Here is a 21,619-nt window from a genome sequence, read left to right as displayed (position 1 = left end):
TCCCGACTAGCTGCAGAAGATCTGGATACCAGCGCTGGTGAGGTCAAGTTGGTGATATTTATATGATGTTGGCCACATCTGCCATGATCATCTTTACATATGGGAATGGTAAAAGAGACGGATAAGAGACGACTGTTCTAGTCCAGCAGGAAAGCTGTGACATTCTGTACCTCGTGGGAACACCCTACACCCCCATGTTCATCCTTATAATATGACTGTGTGGTATCTAATGTTTGTCATGTTGGGTGTCTTCGGAAGGCTCATGATGCACTGAGCATTGTTGTTATAGTGATGTTATAGTAATTGTTGTTACAGTCATTTTATTGTAAGGTTATAATGTCATGTATATAGTTATGAGGCTGAAAATGTGTCTTCATGGCTTAAAATAAGCCTAGGCAAAAACTCTTCCAGAGCAGAGAGGCAGTTCACACCTCATCAGGGCATGTATGAGACAAACCCAGCCCAGCCTCTCAGGAACAAAGGATGCTGGCCTAGGCAGCAACAAAAGGATCTGTTGGACTCTCATCCCCCATTCGTTTGGTCAGTTTGGGACTGCAATGAGGTAATTCTCACCTGACTCTGAAGGGGGGTGGGGCAAAGCCAAGAGGGAAGAAAGAACATGATAAAAGGGAGAGACGTTTGCTATGCTCCTCCTCTCTCTTCCACCTCCATCTACAGACATCACCACCAAGCAACTGAAGTGCTGATCAAAGGGGAGAGCCTGGCTGAAGGGCAACCAGCCAGCCTGTGGTGAGAAGCATCTACGTTTGTAAGGGCACTGAAAGTGTTAAGATCAGCTTAGAATGCGTTTTGCTTTTATTTCATTTGACCAAATCTGACTTGTTATGCTTTGACGTATAATTACTTAAAATTTATCTTTGTAGTTAATACATTTGTTTGTTTATTCTACCTGAAGCAGTGTGTTTGGTTTGAATCCTGACAGAGACTCCCCTTGAGATAACAAGCCTGGTGCATATCCATTTCTTTATTAAATTGACAAACTCATATAAGCTTTCAGCGTCCAGCGGGCATAACTGGACACTGCAAGATGGAGGTTCCTAGGGTTCTGTCTGGGACCGGAGATATTGCAATGCTAGTGCAATATAACAGAGGATAAAATGTGCTATTTATTATGTATTTTGATGTGCTGAATTCAAATATGACAATTAAAACAACTGATTGGCTACTGTTTCTAAGATATTTAAGTTTTTACATTTTATGTCTATGTATATTGTGTAGATAGTAGAGTTTTAATCATAAATTGTAAACCTAGGTCTTTTCATGTGTTTATGGTTGCTTTACATGATAATATTTCACCTGTCCTGTTTATGTAACACTTTAAAAATCAGCAAAAGGGTTATATAAATAAAATTTATTATGTGACAAAAGGCAAAAAACTATTATGTACATAGTTTAGTCCTATTCAGTGTCTACTCGGCGCTTCTTGGCTTGTCTCTTGTATTCATTAAATGGAGCATCTCTTGTCACTGTCCAGCAATAGTCTGCAAGCATTGATGGACTCCATTTGCCCTGATAGCGTTTCTCCATTGTTGCAACGTCCTGGTGAAATCGCTCGCCCTGCTCGTCGCTCACTGCTCCGCAGTTCGGTGGAAAAAAATCTAGATGAGAGTGCAAAACATGTATCTTTAGTGACATGTTGCAACCAAGGCTTCTGTATGCCTTGAGGAGGTTTTCCACCAACAACCTGTAGTTGTCTGCCTTGTTGTTTCCGAGAACATTTATTGCCACTAACTGGAAGGCTTTCCATGCCGTCTTTTCCTTGCCACGTAGTGCATGGTCAAATGCATCATCTCGAAGAAGTTCACGAATCTGAGGACCAACAAAGACACCTTCCTTTATCTTAGCTTCACTTAACCTTGGAAATTTTCCACGGAGGTACTTGAAAGCTGCTTGTGTTTTGTCAATGGCCTTGACAAAGTTCTTCATCAGACCCAGCTTGATGTGTAAGGGTGGTAACAAAATCTTCCTTGATTCAACAAGTGGTGGATGCTGAACACTTTTCCTCCCAGGCTCCAATGACTGTCGGAGTGGCCAATCTTTCTTGATGTAGTGGGAATCTCTTGCACGACTATCCCATTCGCAGAGAAAACCGCAGTACTTTGTGTATCCAGTCTGCAGACCAAGCAAGAGAGCAACAACCTTCAAATCGCCACAAAGCTGCCACTGATGTTGGTCATAGTTTATGCACCTCAAAAGTTGTTTCATGTTATCATAGGTTTCCTTCATATGGACTGCATGACCAACTGGAATTGATGGCAAAACATTGGCATTATGCAGTAAAACAGCTTTAAGACTCGTCTTCGATGAATCAATGAACAGTCTCCACTCATCTGGATCGTGAACGATGTGGAGGGCTGCCATCACACCATCGATGTTGTTGCAGGCTACAAGATCACCTTCTATGAAGAAGAATGGGACAAGATCCTTTTGACGGTCACGGAACATGGAAACCTTAACATCACCTGCCAGGAGATTCCACTGCTGTAGTCTGGAGCCCAACAGCTCTGCCTTACTCTTGGGTAGTTCCAAATCCCTGACAAGGTCATTCAGTTCACCTTGTGTTATGAGGTGTGGTTCAGAGGAGGAGGATGGGAGAAAATGTGGGTCCTGTGACATTGATGGTTCAGGACCAGAAGTTTCATCCTCTTCCTCGTCTGACTCAAGTGAGAATGATTCTGGTGCATCAGGAACCGGCAGTCCTTCTCCGTGGGGTACTGGGCGTATAGCTGATGGAATGTTTGGATAATGCACAGTCCACTTTTTCTTCTTTGACACACCTTTCCCAACTGGAGGCACCATGCAGAAGTAACAATTGCTGGTATGATCTGTTGGCTCTCTCCAAATCATTGGCAATGCAAAAGGTATAGATTTCCTTTTCCTGTTCAACCACTGGCGAAGATTTGTTGCAGCATATGTGTGGGGCCCACCTCTTGTCCTGATCTCCAATTTTGCAGCCAAAAGAAAGGTAATAGGCTTTCTTAACCATAGTGGTTATACTGCGCTTTTGGGATGCAAAAGTCACTTCACCACAAACATAGCAGAGGTTATCTGCACTGTTCACACAAGTACGAGGCATCTCTGCTCACTTTGGCTAAACAGAAATGTGTCCCTTTGCAAAATCAAACACTGACAAATAAGAGCACGACACTGTATGATTTCTAGAGCTGATATAGGGCAATTTGTTCAGCAGAGTGATGTAAGCTTCGTTATAATTGCATCATCCATGACTTCTAGGAATAACATGATGCAATTCATATAATGTATGACGCAATACCAGCTTCAGATTGCATCATTCATTGTTTTGCCTAAAAAGCAAGAACTGTCCAAACCCAGTCATAGATTTATTCATAGATCCAGTCAAAGATGTATTTTAGTCATTTCTGGTTTAAATTGAGATCCCTTCCCTTTATAACTCACTTATCCTCCGCCATTCCCAAGTCAAGGGTCGTATATACTGACCCAATAGCATATCTTGAAAACTAGAGCCAATCAACAATTTTAAGCAGCATTTTCGTTCTCAGTGACCCAGAATTAGTAAAGTTTGACTACATTTATTTCAGAAGCATTTTGGCTGTAGAGCAGTGCTATTAGCCAGAATGGGCAGGGATACAAAACCGTGCTCTGAAGTGTCCCTAGTCTCTGTTTGCCAGAAGCTGGGAATGGGCAACAGGATGGATCACTTGATGATTATCTGTTCTGTTCATTCCCTCTGAAGCACTTGGCATTGGCCACTGTCCAAAGACAGGATACTGGGTTGGATGGACTATTGGTCTGACCTAGTATTGACGTTCTTATGTTCAAAGCAATCTGGATCTCTTGTTAAACTGGGCGCAAGGCAAACATCATTCATTTAATACAGATAAATGTAAATGTATACACCTAGGAACAAAGAATGTAGGCCATATTTACCAGATTGGGAACTCTACCCTAGGAAGCAGTGACTGAAAAAGATTTGGGTGTCATGGTGGACATTCAGCTGAACATGAGCTCCCACTGTGACACTGTGGCAAAAAGAGCTAATGCAATCCTCAGATGAATAAACAGGGCAATCTTGAGTAGGAGTAGAGAAGTTATTTTACCTCTATATTTTTTACTGGTGTCACTGCTGCTGGAATACTGTGTCCAGTTCTCATGCCCACAGTTCAAAAAGGATGTTGATAAATTGGAGAGGGTTCAGAGAAGAGCCATAAAAATCATCCAAGGATTAGAAAACCTGCCTTACAGTGATAGATTGAACTCCTTAAGTCTATTTAGCTTAACAAAGAGATTAAAGGATTGACTTGATTACAGTTTACAAGTACTTACCTGGGGAACAAATATTTAATAACGGGCTCTTCAATCTAGCAGAGAAAGGTATAACATGATCTGGTGGTTGGAAGCTGAAGCTAGACAAATTCAGACTGGAAATAGAGTATAAGTTTTTAACAGTGAGCAATTAGCCATTGGAACAATTGGTCATGGTGAATTCTCCATCACTTGATTTAAAAAGCTGCCAGACTGGATGTTTTTCTAAAAGATATACTCCAGGAATTATTTTGGAAAGGTTCTATGGCCTGTGTTATACAGGAGTTCAGACTAAATGATCCCTTCTGGGCATGGAATCTAAGAACAAAAGACATTATGATGCCTCAGATGCTAGCATGAGAGCTACAGCCACAGATATACCCCTAAGAAAATACTCATGGTTAAGATCCTCAAGCCTTACTCCTTAGTCACTACAGAACAAAGACCTTCCTTTTGAAAGCATAGATCTTTTTAATGTCAAGACTGATTAGACTTTGGACAAATATCAAAACCTCAAAAGGTCAGTTTGACCCTTAAGACTTACTCAGTCCACATCCTCTACAAAAACAAGACCCTTTTTATCTAACATTCCAATTAGAGTATTGGTTTACCGATTCCACCACGAGCGAGTTGGGTGCCAGGTGGGAATAAAGGTATTCATGGTCCTTCGCCGGCACAAAGTACTTCCTCTCAGCCTTCTTGGAGATTGGGGCCAAGGAGGCAGGAGTTTGCCACAAGGAGTTCGAGATGTTGGCAATACCCTGGTGCAGAGGCAGGGCCACGCGTCCTGGTGCCGAGGGAGACAGGACGTTAAAGAGGGAATCAGACAGACCCTCCATCTCCTCGGCCTGCAGCTGGAGGTTGGATGCCACCCACTTTAGCAGGTCTTGGTGCGCCTTGAAGTCCTCCTGCAGGACCGATGGCAGAGGCGCCGCTATGGTGTCGTCCGGTGCCGGGGACAGAGCCCGCAGGGAGCCTGGCGCCTCGGTCGGTGCCAGGGCGTCGAGTCCCAGATCAGAGTCCAGGCGCAGGTCCGCCGACTCGTGACCCGCCGACTTGTCCCGTGGGCAGCCGAACGAGGCCGATGGAGCCTGGGACGCTCCAGCGACTGAATGGGCCCCCGTCTGGGCTGGCACCAGTGGCCACGGTGCCCACTGGCACTACTATCCTTGCCACATGGTCCCCTGCCATTGGCCCGACGGAGTGCCCGATGGCAGTATGTGTCCCGGCGGAACGGCGCGGACTGAGAATGGGTGGACGGGTGCCGGGGTCGCCGAAGAATGCTCGGTGCCCCGGGAGCGGTAGGCACAGTGCCTGTGATGTCGTCTCCCTCGGGACCTGGACCTCAACGTCAAGGACCGGTACCCACGCAACGAACTGCTTCAGTACCCATGACGGCGATGCAAAGCCCGGTGCCCTGACGCCGAGGTACCCCGGGGGGAGCCTCTGGCGTGACGTCTAGTCGAGCAGGAGCTGGAACGGGAATGATGACGTCTGTCCCGTCGAGAACGGCTCCGGTACCCACACCTCGCAGGTGAGCGCTCCCGGTGCCTCCCTCAGTGCCTACGCTCGTGGCAGGCGGCGTCGAGGGTCCCCGCGACTCCCGTCCCGACGGCGGCACGGACGGTCTGGCCGGCATTGAGGGTGGCCAGGAGCTGCCAGACGAGCGGCTGCTGCGCGCCGAGCGGTGCACTCCTCGGAGCGGGAACTGCGGCTGGCCGGAGAGGTCTGGTGGACACCCAATGGAGGCTTACCTCGAGACTTGGGGCCCGTACCCGGTTGCAAGCTCGGGACGGGCAGGGACATAACGTCCTTCGCAGCCTGCACCGCCTCCGGCGTCGACGGCATCCGTACCAGTGGAGATGCCTGGGCCGACAGTACTAGGCTGCTCCGCTCCATGCGAGTCGGAGGTCTTGAGCCCGGGCGGGACCGAGGGCTGCCCAGCGTGGGACCAGTCTCCCCCTTATCCTTATCGCGGTAGCGTTGCGAGGCCGGGCCCTTCCCTTGCTTTCTGGAGGGAGAGCGGCGCCGACTGGTCGAAGGGGCCTCGCTACATACCGACGACGCGGCGGCCGGCGCCAAGTCCGATCTGCGAACCGGCATTGGAGCCAGCGCCGACTCCATCAGGAGAGCTCGAAGTCTAAAGCCTCTCTCCTTCTTGGTCCTTGGCTTGAATGTCCTGCAGATCTTGCAATGGTCGCTAATGTGAGTCTCACCCAGGCAGCGAAGACACTCAGCGTGAGGGTCGCTCCTGGGCATAGAACGGTGACAAGAGTCACACGACTTGATGCCTGGGGCATGGGGCATGCCCCGAGTCCACTCTAACAACTGAAGAATGATCCACGAACAGTACCACTAAGGTTGAGAAGGACTGCAGCAGAGCTGGAGCACAAAGTTCCGACTACCTTCACTGGCGGCAAGAAGGAACCGAGGGTGGGGGGAGCCCGCGGCTCCCCTTATAGCGCGATATACAGGCGCCACTCCAGGGGTTGCTGCAGTGCTCCCCCAGTACAGGTACTGCTAAGGGAAAAAATTCCGGCACCGGTGCACGTGGCGAGCACGCACACCTACTGTGGAATACACAGGAGCAATCACTCGAAGAACACCACTTGTTAATATATTTAACACCATTATAAATGCTGGAGGCAAAGCAGGATTTGGGGTGGAGGCTGACAGTTCTCAACCCCCATGTAATAACCTCGTGACCCCCTGAGGGGTGCCGAACCCCAGTTTGAGAACCACTGTATTAGAGGAACTAGATTCCCTCCTACAAAAAGGGAGCCGTAGAGGAGGTTCCATAAATAAACCAGGGAATGGAGTTTTACTCATGTTGCTTCCTAATCCCCAAGAAGAGCAACTGTCTTAAACCCATTCTGGCCCACAGAAATCTCAGATTATTCAACTACAGGATACTCACATGAACAGATATTACATCAACAGTTCTCAGAAAGAATCTCTCTGTTGAGATTCACTACATGTGCACCCTACTGAAATCTCTGGGACTGCTAATTAACTAGGAGAGTTCCTCGCTGCACCTACGCAGAGAATCATTTTCATCAGAGCAGCCCCAGGCTCCACTCAAGCCAGGCCCTTTCTCTCGGGTGATGCTTTTTGAGAACTCTAATGATACAACCAGGACCAACTATGCAGTTTTTCTTAAAACTGTAAGACCTGATGGCCTCATCAACCCAAATCCCGCCTTTTGCTTGTATCCAAAGGAGATCCTTACAACACTGGGTAGCATCTTACCACACTCAACAGCCACAGTTACATAACCATAACTCCCTGACTACTCCAGCAACACCGTTGGTAGGAGAACAAATACAAAGGGGTACCATTTGTTCCTCTCTACTCCACTATTACAATCGTCACTGATGCCTCCAATCTGGGATGTGGCATGTACTATCATAGGGCCCTATGAAATTTGCATTAACGAAAACATGGACCGAATTACAGAATTGAAACAACAACAACATGGAATCCAGGTTCTCCCCAGCAATAGAACCGCAGCAGCAGGCAGGCTGCACGGCTGAGCTATGTGTAGCCACTGGAGGTAAGAGACTAGTGGGCATGAGGAGGGAGATGCAGAGGGCTAAAGCCATGAGAGAGTGCAGGGATTAGTGGAGAAGTGCTAGCATCTGGAATTTAAGAGCAGCTTCTGAGAACTCAGTTCCTCGTTATGTCAGTTTCACATTGGGAGTTGCAGCTGAGCAACTCCCCATTCAGGGAGGGGGCACCTGCCCATCCCCCTGAGTTTTGCATCACAGTGGAGTGCAAACAGGAAAAAGAACCGCTGCTTTCGCTCTCGCTGGAGGAACCAGACGCCCTTAGTTGTGGTCTGAGAAATTGCTGCAGGGCTGTCCCTGAGGAGATAGACCAGCAGCACCCATCCCCCCTCCCCGGCTCATGTTTCCCTGGCTGTGTTGGCTGCTCCGTGCCCAGGAGCGGGAGAGCTTACACTCTTGCCAGCCCCCACAGCCAGCAGCAGTGCCAGCAGCCCCGGGACCAGAGGGGTACTCAAAGCACTTCATGTGGGTAAATAGCTCCTCGTTACCCAACTGATAGGATGAGATCCAGGAGAGAACAGTTTCTGGCTAGCCTTGGCTGAGAGAAGAGACCTGTTGAGTGCTGATCTCCTTAAGTCTCTCTCATAAAGCTGATCAGTTTTATTTTCAGTGTGACAATCAGTGCGTCCCTTATACATTTCAGTTGCTCCTGACGGAAATCAGAGGAAGTTATTGTACATTCCTCTACCTCTCAATCAGAAAAGAAAAATGTTTTCTTTTTTCAGTTAGACTATGGACCCCAGGGACATTGTTTTTTATTTATTTATTACAATTCCTGGAGGGTTCTTAATTCTCCCAGGTTGTTAGAGCCTTGAAACAGGTCTCTTACTAACTTCCTTAATATAGGAGTATGCCCTTGAAATGACATTTTTTAGAGGGCAGATTTCCTTAATAACATTTAAGACACAGTGTCTCATATACACACACAATATTATATATATACATATACACATACACACACAGTTCAGCAATGTCAATTTGGTCATATTACCGAGTGCTACTTTAAAAAGTTATTTAAATTGTGTTACTTTTAACATATACCGTGTATCAGCAGGACGTTTTGTTTAAATTGTGGGGGGGGTTGTAAAAAATCAGCTTTTCCCATTGCAATCCAATTCTGAACATTTGTATGCATTTATATAGTAAGGCTATTTAATTGTTGTCAACGTATCACATGATTTTGATTAAAAAAAGACGGAATTAATTTTTCCACTTATTAAAAAACATTCAGAAAATAATAAATCCAAAAATCCATAATAATAAAAAGGATTTCATAGGGCCCTACTATCAGAATCACAAAGTATACAGCCAGAACACCATCTGGGAGTCCAGACTTCTTACCTGTATTGTAGACTCCTTACCCTCATGGCATCCCATAGAACATAGTTATAACAGGATATGGATGTGATGGCCTGATAACTGGCTACATGAAAACCCAAGAACCGGGAGATTATGTCTTTCTGACAAAAGTATCCAATTTATGGCTTTCCACATCTGAGGGAGCAGACTGAGATGCCTTACCACCTCTAGAATTTTTCTGTATTGCAGATACCATCACAGAATTTCTCAGAAGGCACTGGAGTAAAAACTGATAATCCTTCGTAGGTACTGTAATCTTTAGTAGGTACTGGGTACATCCAATTAAACTCTCTTCTATACTGGTGGTGAAAAGACAGTAGACAGTCAAATGTCCAGAATGTCAGGGACAGCAAATTCCACCCCAGAATGTGGTCTTGGAAACACAGACCTTGGGCATAATATGGAGGGTGGTGCTGAAGCTGGGGTGATGAGGTGCGTCATAGCTCTTTATTGGAAGATCTTGACACAGAGGATGGCCTTGCTACTCCCAAAGGAATAGTTGAAGAAGCCATCTATAGGCACCAAGAAGCCACGTACATCCAAAGCCTCAGAATGTTTTTTTTTTTACAGCTGCCCAGGGAGTAAAAGCATGACACGTCACACACTGGACACAAAGTAGGTCTCTCCCAGGCATATGAGATATCTAACATAGGTGTTCACCTCAGGAATCATCACTGAGTAAGGCACACACTTCTTAAAGGACTCAGGGACCAACATGACGGTAGGGGCTACCTAAGGCAAGTGGCCACTTAAAAAACTATGCTAACACTTCACTGCACTAATTAAACTATGTACAAGGAAAGAATTAGATTACTAGGAATAGCCAGAGGACATGAAAAGTGAGTTTTGTTAGCTCTCTGTGACAATGGCAAAGGAACTGAGGCAGTCAGGGATGCACTCCCTTATAGGGTAGGACAACTGTGTCACCCTCACACCAGACCGCTAATGCACTTTCCAATTGTCAAGGCAGTTCCACAGTTCAGTGGCCGGGGCACCATATCCAAGACATGGAGATGGACAAAAGCTCTTGAGGAAGAATAAAAATTTAAAAAACCCAAACCTAATGAAATATGTAACTCTGAAGAGTCAGAGGACAGCCTGTTTATGATAACTGGCAAAATTAGCGGCAGATTAGAACAACCAGTTGTACTTATCAAGAAAGGGGTAGAAGGATAACAGCACACAACACACAGAGGTTCCTATATAAATTTTTGAAATTCAGGAATTATAGTCATAACATTTCTTAACATGAATCAAAATTTACTACCTCTCAAGTGAGAAACTTATGTCTCAAAGGACAGATATTCTTCGCCTGATTCTGATTCCGCTCGAGCAGTAACAGTTTCTTTCTGTTCCTTATCCTCAGCAAGAAGTGAAAGTTGCAACTCAATCTAAACAGACTGGAATCTTGCCAATCTTTCTTTTCTTTTTTTTTTTTTAATTGAAGTCTCTCTCAAGTGCCATGGCATATCAAAAGTATCTGGATTCCAGACAACTAAGCAGAAAGAATTAGACAAATGAAATATAAAGAGACAAAGAAAACAAAAGTGTTATCAAACTAGCTTGAATACAAGGAGCTATAGAATCTTAGGGCACAGACTAATGAAACAAAGCTTTTGGGATGGATACTTATGAAGCCCAACTCCTGTTTTTACTGTCAAGTATTTGTATGACCTGCTATTGCTTAATGCAATTCACATGCACTAGTATGCATGAATAAGACTCCTATGTGATCTTTCATGCAGTAAAAGAATATCAGAACTATCGGATATAAACCTACTTAGATTAGATGAATCTCAGTGTCTTGAGGAAGAAGACAACAAAATGACTCAGTTTCATTACTATAATAATTATCCCCTTTCAGAGGGTTCACCAATCATTTGTTTGTATGGCAAGTCTAATTGAATTCTACCAGGTAAGCACCCTGGCGGGCCGGGCCAGTTTGTTTACCTGCCGTGTCTGCAGGTTTGGACGATCAAGGAGCCCACTGGCCGCAGTTCGCCGCTCCAGGCCAATAATTAATAGTAAAATTATCTTACTAACTCTGTTTCCTAAACCTCCAGGAAGAAATCCCAGCCAGTGTGGATCCAACCTAAACCAGGCTGGCCAGCACCGTCTGTGATTTGGGGAGGTAGCTCCCTTTTGTGGACACCCAGCCAGCCAATTAGCTATAGAATCCCTCTAGGTAGTTGTTCTCTACTTGCTTTACCCGTAAAGGGTTAGCAAGTCCACAGGTAAAAGGAAAGGAGTAGGCACCTTACCAAAAGAGCCAATGGGAGGGCTAGAACTTTTTAAAATTGGGGAAAAAGATTTCCTTTGTCTGTTGTTATTGTTCTCTGGAGAGAGAGGACAGAGCAGAGACAGGGCTGAGACTGTGCCGTAAAAAGCTTTTTGTCGTCAGGTATGGAAATCATCAGATCATATCTAAAACTCCTCATTTGAACCCAGATATGTAAGTAAACCAGAAAATGTGTAGCAAGACATGATTAGGTTTATTTTGGCTTGTGGACTCCTCTGTGCTAACCCCAGATGCTTTTGTTTCTTGTAACCTTTAAGCTGAACCCCCAGAAAACTATTTTGGGTGCTTAATTTTTGGAATTGCTCTTTTAAAAATCTAGCAATAGTCTGAGTGTTCAGACATTTTCTTTCTTATTGTTTTTAATAAAATTTACCCTTAAGAACAGGATTTGGGTTTTTGTGTCTTTAAGAGGTTTGTGCACATGTTTTTTAGTTAGCTGGTGGCAACACCTGATTTCTTTGCTTTCCTTTCCTTTCTCAGCTCTTCCCTGGGGGGGGGGTGAAAGGGCTTGAGGGTACCCCATTAACTCAAAGGGAGGATCTGTCAAACAGTAAAGGACAACATTCAGATCTCAAGGAGGAATCTGGCTCTTAATAAGTAAATAAAGTTCTGATAAGAGCTTTAAGAAAACTGCAGGTTGTAGTGTGAGAGAACACTGAAGATCCTCAGTAGGAGGATGCATGGCAGATATAACAGCCAAGTGTATTTAACTGTACAGATTAAAAGGTTTGATTGTTTGAGCTGCAATAAGCATCACAGAATGTCCTGAATGTGAGTTGTACTAAGAGATGATTAATAGGATAATGCACAAACTGAAAACCTCTTCCGCATGGCAAGGAAAGTGCATCTTGTAGACTCGTTTCTGCTGGATATCAAGATGCTATAAGAAAGTTCAGACTAAGATTTTTCAATCAGGTTCAGCCACTGATGAGCCATGCTGTTAGGTGCAGAGTGTGAGGACTGTGATGAAAGAATTGTTCCTGGTTCTGTGTCAGGAGACCTTCTGGTACAGGAGAGTTATTGGTGGCTGGATGAACAGCTCTTGAAGATCCACATACCAGTACTGAGAAATGAAAAGGGGGAAATCCCCTGAAACCTGTAGTCCAGGATGAGCTGATTAATTGTTTTTGCGTTTTGCTTATATTTGAAAAATAAGACTGCCTGGAAAGAGGCTCTGGGTGTGACTCTGGGTTCTTCAGAGGTGTGGGACAAGCCAGCACCTTACAGTGTCCTTCTGACACCATTCAGGCTGGAATGCGAAATTCCTGCTTAACAAGTCCACTAATGTACTCTTTGCTCCAGGGAGATGAAAAGCTTTCAGGGTGATTTTGTTGCACATACAGAAATTCCACAATTGGATCCCCTCCTGACATACTTTGATGGACTTCAGGAAGACTTAAACCCAGTGAATGTGTGTTTAACTCCAGTATGTTTATGTGGAGAGATGACTCCTGTGACAACCAAAGGGCTAGAGACTGAAGGTGCCTCAAGTGGGCACCCTAGACAATCACGGATACATCTATAACCAAAGTCAGAAATGGTTATGGAGAGGAGAATGGAACATCCGTTGTCTAGCTCCATTCACCAATCCGGCGATGACCGCACTCACATAAATCAGCATGATCAGATGATGGTTGGTTGGTTGGTTTGTAAACTGAGCTGAGCCAGGTCTACATTCATGAGGTGAAGTCTGGCATGCGGACACACACACACGCGCGTAATACCATGTGCCTCAGAAGGCAAAGACAAGACCTCACTGTGGTTCTGGGATCATTCTTCAGATCCTCAGGTATGTACTTGATGGGCAGAAGTTGGTCTCAAGTTAATTGTACCATTGTGTAACTGGAGTTGAGAACCACTCCAACTAACTGGGTCCTTTGGACAGGAACTTTTTAGACCTAGACTGCTGAACAGAGATTGGATCTGCTACAAGTTCTGAGAGGGATAGCTCAGTGGTTTGAGCATTGGCCTGCTAAACCCAGGGTTGTGAGTTCAATCCTTGAGGGGGCCACTTAGGGATCTGGGGCAAAAATCTGTCTGGGGATTGGTCCTGCTTTGAGCAGGGGGTTGGACTAGATGACCTCCTGAGGTCCCTTCCAACCCTGATATTCTATGACCTCCAAACAAGATGCAGGTCAGAAGTCCAGGTCCCAGACAAGCAAGTCATCTAGATAAGGGGAAACTGTATGCCTGTCTTTCTGAGACAAGCCACTATCACTGCCATACATTTTGTGAATACTCTAGGGGAAGATGAGAGATTGAATGGAAGTACAATGTACTGGTAAATGAGTATTGTTTATAATGAATCTTAAATACTTCCTGGGGCTTGGATGGATCACCACATGGAAATATGCATCCTATAAATTGAGGGCAATATACCAATCTCCATGGTTCAAAGCAGGGATAACGGAGCAAAAGGATTCATCCCAAGATTCACCTTCTTTATGAAGGCATTTTGCTTTCTTAAGTCCAAGATGAATCACATACCATCTTTTTTCCTGGGGATGAGGAAGTAACGAGAATAGAAAAGATTTTGCCTTTGTTGTGGAGGAACTTCCCATACCGCTCCCCGATCTAACAAACTGCACTTGTGAAAGCTACACAGTCTCATGGGAGGGCTCCTACAAAGAGAGACTGGGAAAAGGTGTGAAAGGAATTGGATAGAATATCCTGTCTTCAATGCTTTGAGAAGCCACTTGTCCATTGCTATTGCATTCCAGATACAAAGAAAAAGGGATACCAAACTTCCAAAGGCTAGTCAAGGTTCCAGAACAGATGATAGACATGGTACAGCGCTCTCACCCTGATTGTTAAATGGTTTGCTTGGTAGAAGCTGAACCTTGGTAGGCAGAAGCTCCAGTTGCTGATGCAGACTGACTGTATTTGAAGGGTTTCCCTTTCCTCCTAGACATGTCAGATTGTTTGTGCTAGTACAAAGATTGTCTAGGGTGGCTGAAGTTTATACTGATGCCATTTAGGAGGTAGCACATATGTTCCTAAAGAGCAGAGTGTTGCTGTGGAATCTTTAAGAGACCTCACTCATTAGGGTGTTGTTGTTTTTTTTTTTTTTTTTTGGAGGGGCGGGGAGAGACAGCTTAAGTCCTTTAGAGGCAGATCAGTTAATTCTTAATAAATGCTTGAGGATTGCAGCCACAGACTGTCACATTACTATGGCATTTGCCACCAAGCAAGAAGTTGTATCCACTGTATCAGTGACTGCCAGAAGGGATGTCTTTTTTGACCAGATGACCTTCTGAGACAAAATGTCAAACTGGTCTCTATAGTCTTCTGGCAGTTTGGATGAGAATTCTAAGACTGAGTCCCAATTAACAAAAGAATATTTTGCAAGCAATGCCTCACAGTTGGATATCCTCATTTGGAGCTCACTATGGAAAAGGCTTTTCTGGCAAACAGATCTAGTCATTTAAAGCCCTTCTCCTTAGGAGCAGACTTTATTGGGATCTACTTGGACCTCTCATTTGCTGTAGTAACAACCAGGGAAACTGGCACTGAGTGCATAAAGAATTGCACAAAGCCTTGTGCTAGGACATGGTATTTTCTGTCTGCCTTTTTAGAAATGGGAAGCTGAAGTCTACCAAAGCACTTGTGTACATATAGTATTTAATTAGCAGGAAAGACAATTCTTCCAGATAGGCAATTAAATATTTAAGAAGAGATGATTTATAGGAGACCACTGAAACCCTTCAACATGCTCAAGGGTCTTATCTTGGCTGCAGGAAAAGGAGCAGGCTAAAGCAGAAATTCCAGAAGAATCTCCTTACTTGAGTTCCTCCCAAATCATTCCATTTTGGAAGGGAAAGATAAGCTGTGAAACCAGACCCCAAACCTTGCAGATCTTTCAGCATCCACAAAGGGAAAAGGCCACCCAAGCTAACAACATGGCTCTACTCAGGAGCTGCCCCAGCATTTCCCCAAGTACTCGCTGCAGGAGCAGTTTGAGGGTGGTGGAACAATGTGCATCCCCAGCCCTGTACCAACTATTCATGGGCTTTCCACTTCCCACACCTGACCTACACATTTACTTCTCTTTCCCCCATGCCCCACATGGTTCCTAACCCTACAGAACTCCCTCCTGAAGGCCTGCAGACTGTGCCACAGGCAGTTTACAGCTCTTGGCTGGAGCAAGGAGGGGTGGAAATCTCCAGTCCACATGAAGAGGTGATCAAATCTAGCCCCTTGTGAGGTGCTGAGCACCCTCAACTCCTATTAACTTCAGTGGAAAGTGAAGGCATTTTGCACCTTGCAGAAGGCACTCAAACATAACTACTATGCAGTTTTGAAGCCAATCCTGGGTTAATACGGCAAATAAGCAAATTAGGAACAAGTCAACAGTATGGTACATTTACCTACATTTCTCAAATTTGCAAGCCACGCTGGGTTGAGCTATAAAATTGTATCTATTTTAGAACTGTAAAAAAACCTGCAAACCCTATGATAAAGATTTTCTACATTCGGATGTTTGCCAGTCATTAAGGTTTTATTAGGTATGAAAAGTATAGCAATGCTTTATTCCTTCTAAGGCTCTAATCTAATTTTTTTTTTCAATTCTACTGTCATCTCTACTTTTAATTTTATTTTGAGAATGATTTTTTATCAACCCTTTGCCTTTCTATTTCTAGTTCAAACTTAAAGTCTTCATTTCAGCATTAGTTCATGAGAATCACTGTGACTACAAAACATTGTTGAAAGGGACACTGTTAACTAATTCAAGCTCAAAGTTTGACCGCCTTTAAAACTGTTATAGTCTCTAGAAGAGAAGGCAGTGCACTGCACTAAGGGTTCAGAGGTCGGGGACTCTTATAAGCATGACAGAAAGATGGCAGGGAATACTAAGTTCTTTCATAACTTTTCCAGCCAATTCAAGTTACACTAACTGATCCTGAAGGGATCCATATCTAGCTTTCCTTAGCCCGAAGTCTGACCCAATATAGGTGTGGGGGAGAAAAGAAAGGTTTAAGAGGGGATTGAGGCATTCTGGTTAACATTTTTTTTAAATTCAATACCGCTGAACTTTTGTAATATCTTCCGAGTAGGCTACATTTGAAGATTTTTTTTAAATTTAAGATTGGCACAGTTAAAGGGCAAGGTGCACATTAGACCCCTTTTGTCACTCTCAAGTGCATCCCTCAGAATGATAGGCCTGGCTTCCTCCACCTCTGTCTGGGTGAAACCCTGCAGTTCAACCACTCTTAGACCAGATCTCTAAGCTGCAGTACCCTATTTCTCAACCGTGTTAACCTGATACACCCAGCTTTGCCACCTCTAACCTTTTCCATCGGGAGCTTGTGACAGTGGGTGTTTAAAGTGATTCAAAAACAACTTCTTCCAAAAAAAAAAAAAAAAAAAAAAAAACCCAAACAAACAACAACATTTATTTGCCAAAAGAAACAAAGCATTTAGGAAAACTGATTAAAACAACTCCTTGCAGAATCCCAGTCCACTGCTCTACCGGCTGTGCCAGACCTATTCAAGAGATGGGAGGGAACTATTGAAGGATGTGTTTATGTGTAGGGGAACATGGAGCACAGGATGGAGGGGGAAACTGAGGTGTATATTATGATTGTTTTGGTGATTCAAAGCAGTTGTAAAACTAGCCTACCAACTAGTATGTTCTGACTGCTTACTGCTGCTCCAGGGCAGAACAAAGCTACCATATCATACCAGTGAATATGGCCAGACTACCCACCACCTGACCAGGATGGTGATGGTGACTGTGAAATGCTCTGAGATTAGAGAGGCTAAAAAACACAAACCTCAGTAATAATGGGAGATTTCAACTATCCCCATATTGACTGGGTACTTGTCACCTCAGGACAGGATACAGAGATAAAGTTTCTATACACCCTAAAATGACTGTTTCTTAGAGCAGCCAGTCCTGAAATACACAAAGGGAGAGGCAACTCTTGTTTTAGTCCGAAGTGGAGCACAGGATCTGCTCCACGAGGTGAATATATCTGAACCGCTAGGTAATAGCCACAATAATATTATTAAATTTAACATCCTGTGGAGGGGGACACCAAAGAAGCCCACCACAGTAGCATTAAACTCCAAAAAGGGGAACTACACAAAAATGAGGAAGCTAGTTAAACAAAAATTAAAAAGATACAGTCACAAAAGTGAAATGCCTGAAAGCAGCCTGGAAGCTCTTTAAAAACACTGTAAGAGAGGCTCAAATTGATTGTACACCCCAAATTAAAAAACACAGTAACAGGACCAAAAGAGTGCCACCATGGCTAAACAATAACGTAAAGAGGCGGTCACAGGCAAAAAGACATCCTTTAAAAACTGGAAGTCATATCCTACTGAGGAATATAGAAAGGAGCATAAACTTTGGCAAGTCAAGTGTAAAAGTATAATTAGGAAGGCCAAAAAAGAATTTGAAGAGCAACTAGCAAAAGACTCAAAAATTAACAGCAAAAATAATTTTAAGGACATCAGAAGCAGGAAGCCTGCCACATAATAAGTGGGACCACTGGATAACTGAGGTGCTAAAGGAGCACTCAAGGAAGATAAAGATAAAGATAAAATCTCCATTGAGGAGAAGCAATATGAATTATTTGCATTAGTCTTCACTGCAGCCGATGTGAGGGAGATTCCCACACCTGAGCCATTCTTTTAAGGTCCTTGCAATTATCTCATAAACAAGCATTATAAATTCAGAGTTAAGGTTAAACTTGAAAGAAATGTAAACATGTTAAGGTATAGTTAATAATCATATGATCATTGTAAGGGGTTACTGCAAGGTAGATTTAACATTGTTTATACGCCCTAATAGTACATTTCCTTAATTTATTTTTAGGGGAATAACAATAACAGCCCCCATAATGTACTTCACCTAAATTACTGATATGTACCCTCAACCTGAACACCAATCTAACCATTTTCTTATCTGGCAATTAGGTAAACAAGCATATACTGTAATCAGTGTATATTTTTTAGAACAATCCCATCTGAGGTTCTTATGATAACAGAGAAAATAAACTCAAGAATGGGCATGTGTCCGCCAGTATATTGCTCAATTTAAATCCAACACTCTGTTCACTGAATGTGGTATAGTGCTTTTGACAATAGAAACACAATTACCAAAACACCCTTACAAAGATCCAAGCAGCATCTTCCAAAATGTGTAAATAAGAAGTCACTCCCTTCTCAAAGCAACTCCTATTTTAATCATCATACTATGATTTTTTTTAAAATGCTGTTGAGACTGCCCATCATTTTCCTCTGCTTACTGGTAGCTACTTTCAGAGTATAGTTAGTAAGTCATTCAGTGAACCACACAGACAGCAAACTCAAAAAAAGAACTGGGAGGGGTGGCAGGGAACAGACACCCAAGAAAGCCACACACTAAAAGGAAGGATGCAGTAAGATCAAGGGATTAACATTTTTTTTAAACAGAAAAATTAGTGCAATTCCCTTCTTTAGTTCTTCCAACGTGTCTCATTTTTCCATGCATCATCTAGATTGTAAATTCAGAGGTAGGGTCTTTGAATCTGTGCCCTGAATAGTGATTACATTGTTGACACTTAATTCCAGGAAGATACGATATAGTTCCTCCCCCAACCATGCACTCCAAATATTTCCAAAAGTAGCCTGAACCCCTTCCAGAAAGCATTTGAAAGAAAGTAAAACCCTGGATACTTGGTAGAGAGTAAAACTCAAATATATATATTACACACACACACACACACACACACACACACACACACAAAGCAGCACACAACTGAATTCCATTATACTGAAAACACTAAAAAGGAGTTTATATAAAAGCCTTCTGTTAAAAATAAATTATATGGACTTTTCAGAACTAGAAAGAGTTTAAAGTAAGAGTTGACCAAAATCAAGAGCGATGCTAAAGAAACCACACTCTCACAATTCAAAACATTTCTTTATTCCCTATACCATCTTTGTACAACTGTTTTGGTCAGATACAGTCTTATTTTTTAGTGTTGTAATGCAGTCTGAAAACTAGAAAATAAAGTTGTATTGTGTTTACGCCTATCACACGACCTCACACACCACCCTATCTACACTCACTCTTTAAAAAAAAAATAGAAAGAGAGCAGAACTGCAACCCCTATATAAGATGGTATGGATCTAGCTGTCAAAAAGACTGCTTCTCTCTCTGTGCTGCAGTGACATTTAAGGTCAACTGGGGAGCTTTTGTACACAGTCCCTAGATCTGATGTCTGGGGATGGGAGTCTGCACTTTCTCAGTAGTGTGTCTTTGACTATTGAATTTGCTTTCACAAGTGGTCCACCAAAGACTGAATCTGTAACACTCTGTCTTGTAGGTTAAGACCTCTCTCTCTCTTTTTCTTAACAGAAGAACCATGTTACTGTTTTGTGGTGCAGCTAATTTTACTTTATTTTGGGGCTGAAGGGGAAAGGAGAGAGGGTTATTTTTTTTCTGGTTGGCATAGGTCACAAGACATGGATTGTTTTAAAATACTGTGCATGCATTTTGTCTATGTACTTGTGTGCATTTTGTAAACTTAAAATAAGCCCAAAACTTCCTGTAGTATTCAAGTTATTTGAAGACTGCTTCAAAAACAAGATACCAAAATCATCCATAAAACCACAACTTAGAACAGCATTCCTACTGTGTTTTGAAACATTATACAGTATATTTTGTTTGTGCAAATATTTCCACGCAGGGTTTTCAAACAGCTATCTAATTATGAGGAGGTTTGAAGACCCAGGCAGAAAAGTCAGAGCATCTAACAGCATACCAAAAAAAGCTGTACTTGCCACAGCTGAGGACACTTAATGATGCTTTAGAAATAGAAAGCATGGAATTTTGAGTGGGCGGAAGGGGAATTGGTGAATACTATAGTAAGCTGCAGTGTTTTAGACCATTACTTCTTAAAAAGCAACTTTTAAAATACATATAAAGGAACTAGAACTCAAGTCCACACATGGGAAGATATGGTGAATTTATGGTAGGCAACGGGCATTCTCCAGCCATTTATGCCCTTCAAAACCCTCAGACACTACACGATAGGGAAAATTAAAGATCACCAAAACCCAATACTAATATATATACATATGTTTAAAAAGGCCCCTTTTCCTGTTTCACCTCCCCCGCCACACCGTTTCGCCTTCTCTTTTCCCAGTTCTTTCACAAGCCCCACAGCTCCCTCGAATCTCCCTTCTCTTCCCACCTCACCGTCCACGGTCAGCGCTTCTCTCCAGTCACCGACCCCTCCTCACTCAACATCTTCCGACCCCCTTCTCTCCGGCCTCCCCTTGGAGCCACCACCCCGCGCTCCCCTTTCCACCTGTCTTCTCATTGTCTCTGTCCCCCATACTCCCTTCTCCGCTCAGCCTCCGTCTCTCGCCCGATGTCCCCATTTCTCTCCATCGATGGCCCTACCCTACCGCTCTATTTACCCCAGCTCACCCTGTCCCACGCTAACGTCCCCAGCCCTGCTACCCCCCCCCCACGCCACGACCCCCATCCCAACCTCACGTTGCCCTCGTAACCGTTCCCTGACACCCGTGCCCTCGCCTCACTCCGCTTCCACCGGCCTCATTCACGGCTCACCCCCGTCCACCTCGGCCCTTACAAGGCACCCCCACCCGACCGTCACCCCCTCTCCGCCCCGGGGTGCTGTGCGGTCACTCACCGTTCTTCAGCTCGTGCTTGACAGTGAGGAGGGGCAGCTCCCCTTCCTCTGCGGAGCCGGAGGGTCCCTCCATTTTCTCACAGGCTCGCCACCCCCCGCCCCTCTCTCTGCCTCCCGCCTGGGGTGTGCGTGTGGGGTCACCGTGTCTGGCAGGATTTTATTGTTCAGAGACGTATTTGCGGGTTAAAAGCCATAACATTAAACAAAAAAAAATAAAAGCAACATTAAAATTCCGCCTCCCCAAAATCCAGTCCCGGTAGCTCCCCCCTCGCTACGGCTCCCCTCCCTACCCAACAGCGGTGGGGTGGGGACCCAGCCCCGGCGGCGGGATGGGGGGGGCTATACGAGGAAGAGGACTGAGAAGAGAAGACTCTACTCACTGTCCCCCCGCCCCTCATTTCTCCAGACCTCAGAGAGGAACAGTGGAAAGCTGAGAGCTC

The 21,619-nt window shown here is 44.2% G+C and overlaps 1 protein-coding gene across 1 annotated transcript in view; it reads right to left on the bottom strand.

Moving 5' to 3' along the window:
- RPS6KA5 (ribosomal protein S6 kinase A5) overlaps nucleotides 1–21,376 on the bottom strand; it is a 167,990-nt gene extending 146,614 nt beyond the window's left edge. Inside the window, exon 1 of the mRNA XM_065404223.1 lies at nucleotides 21,180–21,376. Coding sequence (XP_065260295.1) covers nucleotides 21,180–21,252 — 73 coding nt within the window. The 5' untranslated portion in view covers nucleotides 21,253–21,376. The remainder of the gene's footprint in view (nucleotides 1–21,179) is intronic.
- Nucleotides 21,377–21,619: the final 243 nt, after the last annotated feature.

The sequence above is a fragment of the Emys orbicularis genome, chromosome 4 (assembly GCF_028017835.1).
Source record: "Emys orbicularis isolate rEmyOrb1 chromosome 4, rEmyOrb1.hap1, whole genome shotgun sequence".
NCBI lineage: Eukaryota > Metazoa > Chordata > Testudines > Emydidae > Emys > Emys orbicularis.
This window is presented reverse-complemented; position numbering and strand designations above follow the sequence as displayed.